This window comes from Oratosquilla oratoria, chromosome 2 (genome assembly GCF_046742065.1).
Source record: "Oratosquilla oratoria isolate Oo_2021 chromosome 2, ASM4674206v1, whole genome shotgun sequence".
Classification (NCBI taxonomy): domain Eukaryota; kingdom Metazoa; phylum Arthropoda; class Malacostraca; order Stomatopoda; family Squillidae; genus Oratosquilla; species Oratosquilla oratoria.
Window position 1 is genome coordinate 34105907 of NC_134778.1, and position 7500 is coordinate 34113406.

Here is a 7500-nt window from a genome sequence, read left to right on the forward strand (position 1 = left end):
ATATGTAGTAGAGCGTTGTCTGAAACTAAAGTGAAACTTAATTCCTCTAACGATAACATTCGACCTTAGGACGGACCTCGAGCTGAACGGGGTATCGAAGACTACTCGAGACCTTCCATCCCGGCTCGTTGAATTTCAGTATCACCTTGTATTACATAAGCCATTGCTCGATCTCCAACGCCCACTAGTGACTGACATTTGTCCTGATTATCAGATCACATTAAGGAATGTATTTAATTTGGCCGTGATTAAGCGCCTCCAGGTGTGAGCCTCTACATGAAGTTCAAGCCTTATGGTTTGGTCCACCCTACAGCTGAATCAAATCGCCTGGCACTGAAGGGATTAAGAAAAGAGATTCATTTAACTACTGTATATTCCCAGAGTACGATTTATTTGAAATATATATGCCCCACAACGTAGACTTATTCTAGGTATTCCTCAAAGTTGTACAAATAGATTTCCAAAAGGCAGATATATATTTTTTGTTGAATATGCATATCAATTACCTTATTCAAACTTCTGCCCTCATTTAATTTCCCTTAGCACTCAGCCTTTTAGATGTGACAACTTCATAGTAACCTATAATTTACATCCACATTATTTTCTTAATATATTTCTGTATAAATAGATGCATAATATCAACTACATATTAGAATAGCGTTTCCATCAGAGGAAATTCTTTTATAAAGCAACATAGGCTTCTTCAGGTAGATTGTTAGATAAAACTAGTTATACATTAGGAGTGGGTTAGGCTCGTGTTTGAAATAATACATATTCATTTTATCTGATGGGATGATAGTGCATTTGTATTTACTGTCTCAGTTTAACACATTGTCATCATAAATATTCGAATGTGAATGTACTTTTAACATCAGTAACCAACGACCAACACTATATTCACATCTCCACCAACACCTACAACTGCATCTATACCCAAATCAGTACTCACCCCTAAACCCGAAACCAACATCATCACTACAACAATAAAAAAGCCACACCCATACCCATATTCACATTTTGATTTGTACACGACAACAAATAACATAAAACACATAATATTGTACTGAAAAAATATGTACATTCTAAAATTTCCTAACAAAAACTAAGGGCATCAAAAGAAAAATTATGACATTCTATAAAAGCATGCCATCGGCTTACCTTATACCTGATAATACATATATTTTTTAAATTCGGAGCCCTGTGCCCCACTATTTCATATCTGCTTTAACTTACTCTAAATGCTTGAATCCCTATCTACGTGCACTTTTCGTCAATCTAAACAAGCAAATCATGTGTATCTATACTGCATACAGCACATTGGACACACAAAAGCTTAATGGAATAACATTGATCTATGTTTTGATATCCCTTTTTACATAAGTATTGGGACTAACGCATGTAGTAATCCTGCGTCAGAAAAAATTGCCTCACAGTCGCCGTCCTCAAAACCCATTAACACCTTCATCTCCATTTAGAGGTGCAGCCGTGAAGGGCTGACACTCGGTCTACTGACCGGGCCCCGGATTTCTCTCTATTAACTTTGGTTATATTGCATTCACGTTTTCACACATGGGGAGCTGACAATCAACGCTAACATATAAACAATACTACCTCAATACAACACAGAGAACGGTCAAACGTTTTTTCCTGAGAAATCTATGAGAGGGTCAGGGGCCATTGCCAAACGCAGTTAAATTGTTGGTTTTCAGTCTGTGAAAGGCAAAGCAATATTTATTATTACTACATTGGAATAAACGAATAAACGCGTTAAGAGGCCATACAACTGAAGTTCTTCCTCGAGCAGAAATTATATCTTGTTTCTAAATTTTTTCAAAAGACTGGTGAAATGCCGTTATTGCTTGAATACGCGTCCAAAATTCAACAAGAACCCACTGTGTTGGATAAGAAGAAATGAAATAATTGATATCCACTATTGGATATCAACTATTTCATTTCTTCTTATCCAACACAGTGGGTTCTTGTTGAATTTTTACGAATGTGTTACAACATTACTTTGTAGTTACGCGTCCAAAAGTAGTATGCAATCTAAATAGAAGTACTTTTATGAATAAACATACTAATAATTTTCTTTCTTTTACAGTTAGGACAACCTCCAATCAAACTCCACCATGTGTGACGAGGAAGAGTGCGCGCTCGTTGTGGACAATGGCTCCGGGATGGTCAAAGCCGGCTTTGCCGGTGATGACGCTCCCCGAGCTGTATTCCCTTCCATCGTTGGCCGCCCTCGTCACCCCGGTGTGATGGTTGGTATGGGTCAGAAGGACGCCTACGTTGGTGATGAGGCTCAGGCTAAGCGAGGTATCATGACTCTGAAGTACCCTATCGAGCACGGTATCATCACCAACTGGGACGACATGGAGAAGATCTGGCATCATTCTTTCTACAACGAGCTTCGTGTTGCTCCTGAGGAATCCCCAGTTCTCCTGACTGAGGCTCCCCTCAACCCTAAGGCTAACCGTGAGAAGATGACCCAGATCATGTTTGAGACCTTCAGCACCCCTGCCATGTACGTGGCCATCCAGGCTGTTCTGTCTCTCTACGCCTCTGGTCGTACCACCGGTATCGTACTCGACATGGGTGATGGTGTTACCCACACCGTCCCCATCTATGAAGGTTACTGTCTTCCTCATGCTATCCTTCGTCTGGACTTGGCTGGTCGCGATCTTACTGCCTACCTGACGAAGATCATGACTGAGCGTGGCTACTCCTTCACCACCACGGCTGAGCGTGAAATCGTTCGTGACATCAAGGAAAAACTTTGCTATGTCGCTCTCGACTTCGAGGGTGAGATGAACGTTGCTGCTGCCTCCTCTTCTCTGGAGAAGTCCTATGAACTTCCTGATGGTCAGGTCATCACCATCGGTAACGAGCGCTTCCGTGCTCCCGAGTCTCTCTTCCAGCCTTCCTTCCTGGGTATGGAGTCCGTTGGAATCCACGAGACCGTCTTCAACTCCATCATGAGGTGCGACATTGACATCAGGAAGGATCTGTACGCCAACAACGTTCTGTCTGGTGGCACCACCATGTACCCTGGTATTGCTGACCGCATGCAGAAGGAAATCACCTCACTTGCTCCATCAACCATCAAGATCAAGATCATCGCTCCCCCTGAGCGCAAATACTCCGTCTGGATCGGCGGCTCCATCCTTGCTTCCCTGTCCACCTTCCAGGCCATGTGGATCACCAAGGAGGAGTACGACGAGTCCGGCCCAGGCATTGTCCACCGCAAGTGCTTCTAAGCAGGTGGATAATTTAAGGAATATTTTTATATTTTCTTATTTATCTATCCTTAACTTCATGGCGATCTTCTAGACGACATTGAGCATATGAATTACTGTATATGTTCTATGTTTTGTACAACATCTAAATAAAAACGAAATATTTAGTAGTTCTTTTAAACCATCACTTATCTTTAGAAATCCTTCTTAAAGAACTTAGTTATTGAGTTAGCATGTAAGAAAATAACTTACTAGATCTCATATAGGAATTCTAGTCCCTTCCTTATAGCTACATTGCAGACATTAATATGGAGAAATTCATAGATTACACACATACATTTCAGGGATAATTTAGATTAGGTCAGAAAGGGAGGAGAGAGAAGAAAGTATTCTGAGATAGCTCGATGGACTAGGGTGAAGTAGATATAGAGGGGAGAAAGTGGGGATATGATCTTGAAAATTGATAACATATCAACTAAATCCTCTCTAAGCCAACGTCCATGAGAGGCTATATAGTATGAACATCTTAGTTTTTGAAGACCTTTTGATGTATTATTTCTGAGTAGGGTAAAGTCCAATATTATACAGATTGTCACTTCTTTCCTTCTTAATGGCAGTCTCCAACTCTTTCTATCTACAACACTTTTGTAACTCTTATATCATTAATCAATGTTCTTGAAGACTTGGTATCAGCATGGTATCTAGAACATTTAATCTCTATTCTAACCAAACACTTTACCTGCTCGTTCTTTTCTTCTACTTACAGACAGTGAGAATCTATTCTCCGTAATACCATTCCATCTTCCAAAAAATTCTCTTTCCTCTCTGTTGTAGTATAAATTTAATGTCTTACATGATGTTGGATGGGAAACTATCCTAGCTAGTGCAACACACATAATGTCTCTTCCAATGCTTGGATAAAGGAATGTGTTAAATTAAGTTTTAGATAATTTCAACGGATGACTTGACGTGATAACATCTTTGATACTGGGACATGCTTGAAAAATATTTCGAGTTAACATCAGGAGAAAGCGGGGGTCTTGATTGAACGAAATGTTCTTTGCTCAGATACGACCCCTTGGCTGAATACAATCATCTGGAATAAATTGGGATAAAATGCATAATACAAGCAAAAGTTGAAGATGTTTCCACTTAAGGGAATATATGCGGACTTGCAAAACAAAGAAGAAGAAGAAGAAAGAAGAAGAAGAAGAAGAAGAAGAGGAAGAGGAGGAGGAGGAAGAGGAGGAGGAGGAGGAGGAGGAGGAGGATAAGAACGGGAGGCTAGGACGGTGCCCCTTTCAGAGGACTCTGTAGCGTGAAATTTAATGAACCATGCCCTTGGTTCAACTTCGCCGCTGGCAGGATTCAAACCGGCATCCCCTCGACTTTCGCCGCAAGTAACGACGCCCTAACCCGCTCGGCTAGCAAGCTTCAGGAAAGTGAGAAAATCCTGCTGGAGGTTGGTTGTACATTAGAATATGATATGGAAAGAGAAATAAGAACACGTAGAAAATATGTTGTATTTAAGAAAGTGGATCTTGCAATATTGTGTAGATTGACTGATAAAGTAAACAAAGCAAACAAACAAGCAAATGCAATGGTAATCAGTAAAAGTCTTTAGAAATAAATAAAAGAGGTAAAGGAGTGCCCAGCAATGATACAAAAAAAAAAAAAAAAAAAGTGCAGTACATATGCTTTCTGAATTTTCATATTGGTACAGTAAATTTTGTTACTTGAATGTGTTATATAAAGGAGCCACATATTTTTTTAAATATATAGTAACCACATTAGTAAGCAAGAGATGCGGAGATACACAGAAAGTAGGAGCAGATAAATCATAGATACGAGAAAAATTAGAGTATAATTGTACGGCAGAGTGATAGAACCAGATCTATTTTTGAGGCACACAAGATAATCATGAAAATGAAAGCGAAATGAATTTGATAACACCGTATGGGTCAATAAAAATAATAAACACATAGACTAAAAGATAAAAAGTCTACCACTACGGGGCAATAAGTAAGGATAAATAATGAGACAACACACAATAAATTTCACTTCTGTAGGCTATCACTGATAAGTTTTCTGGACGACAGCTCATTGCAGACGGTTGTCCTTAAACAAACATCACAATTTATCTGAGGCAGCTACGTCCTTACTTGGTCTCACCTATTCAGGTCGCAATTGGGTACGTGATTCATGTGAGTATAATGCTTACGAAGGCATTCACTGACAAATCAGGATACCCGTGTTATCTCGGCATCACCGGATATTCCCTGTTCGACACAAGGTTATTTTGATGATACCTCACAAATACTTTATCCCAGAATAAAGGTGCGATGTTATGTCGGTGTATACCACAGAGCAAAAATGAGATCACAAGAGCCTGAGCCTTCTTCCGCAGGTGTCTTCTTTGCCAAATACTTTATCTAAGATTATCCATAATTCTGCGTGCCATGCCCAGTCGTGTACTTGTACTATCAGAAAAAAAATATTCAAATACTTTCCCTCTCAACAATTCAGTATATCCTAATTTTTCTCTGTAGAGTTTTTCTTGCAAGAGAAAATAACTAAGAATTATTTGATAAAGAATCTATTCTTAAAAGTGATAGGGATAAAAATACCAGCACTGTGCCCCCCTGCGTGCCCCCCTGCCATAAAAGGAAAGTAAATGGGTCGAAACGAGGGGACCTAGTCCCCCCGTTGTTATTTTTCTCCCGCGTAGTTGAAAAAATCGTTGGCTGGACGACTCTCTTTATAAATGTATATTATTTTGAAGTATTTATTTAGAAATATTCCATATATTTTTGTGATCAATGTTATTACCCTAGTTTCTGTAATGGTAAAAATTGTCTGTACTGTGTAATGTGTAATTGAAATAAATGTTGTGGAGGACGTTCTATTTAATCAATATTCAAGCAAACTTAGACATATTGCATTGTATAATAACAACTTCAAACATTTTGTGCCGCAGATGGAATGTAAGTTATCTCAACAGTTTGCTATTGTTGATGAGTGAAATTATGAAAACAATGTATTCTAACAATGCATTCTAACAGGAGTCAGATGACAAGAATATTTTAACGTAGAAATGGCAGAAAAGAAAATCCAAAATAGCTCAGTCAAAAATGCATAATCATGAATTGAATGCATATGGTTCAACGCAAACACTCTAAGACCTTATCAGTAAAGGAAAGTTAGAGGGAGGATGAACTATTTACTATCCTAAGAAATTATCATATCGACTTAATGGCACAGATAGAAATACTGCCAACTATCAGCCGACCCTGCCGCTGACACTGGGGACGTCAGATGACTTCTGCTAGTTTGGTACAAACGTAATGAACTTTGCAAGCTCCAACGTACTGACTAGCTTTTGTCCCCTACTGCTTGGTATAGGACCAAAAGGGTACCACGAGGACAAGCAGAATAACTTGGCTACAGCCAGATAAAAAAAAAAAAAAACACTTAGTACGTAAGGATTTATAAAAACAAACTCATTTATAAGAAGAAAATCTTACCCCTTCTCGACTGAGGGGGTGACAAAGGAGAAGAAATAACTTTACTCTTCTTTTTCTGTAGCTATTCCCCATCTTTATATGAGGCATCTCTTCCACATAAGTCTTCTCATATTCTCCGATCCTGCATCCCATTCTCATCCAACTCCTATTCACGCAGGTGTTTAACAAAACTACCTCTCTCCACTTGCGTTTCGATCTCCCTCTTCTCCTCCCATCTACTTCCATGTTTATAATTTTCCTCCATACATTGTCTTCTTCTCTTCTCATAGCATGCCCATTCCATTACATCCTATTCTCTTGTACCTTCTTTGATACATTTACCACCTTTACTGTTCCTCGGCAGTCATGATAACAGGAAAACTGGTACCCGGTACGGAAGAGGCTACTAGAGATTGTTTCTAACAACTTCTCTACCGAGGTGATACCATGGAGATGAATAAAATAGCCTGACGGAAGCCAGAATAAGAGGGAGAGTAGTCCGATACGGAAGAGACTAGTTGAAATAGGCTATATTTACCCTTTGCAGCTGAAAAGGTGTCATTGAGAATAGAACAGCTTGGCGGTATTGAGAGTAACAAGAAAAATTTCACCCGGTACGAAAGAAATTAACCGAGATAAGCTGTAACCCGTTTAGTACCGAAGAGGTGCCACGGGGATGAAAAACAACCTGAAGAAAAGAAAAAGCACCACTTAGTAGAGACTGGATTAATCTAATTAGACTATAAGTATTGCAGTGG

At 39.3% G+C, this 7500-nt stretch overlaps 1 protein-coding gene across 2 annotated transcripts in view; it reads left to right on the forward strand.

Moving 5' to 3' along the window:
• Positions 1–3406, forward strand: part of LOC143038058 (actin-57B-like) — a 3718-nt gene extending 312 nt beyond the window's left edge. For both annotated transcript variants that reach the window (XM_076206950.1, XM_076206959.1), the window contains exon 2: positions 2102–3406. In XM_076206950.1, coding sequence (XP_076063065.1) covers positions 2130–3260 — 1131 coding nt within the window. In that variant the 5' untranslated portion in view covers positions 2102–2129 and the 3' untranslated portion in view covers positions 3261–3406. The remainder of the gene's footprint in view (positions 1–2101) is intronic.
• Positions 3407–7500: the final 4094 nt, after the last annotated feature.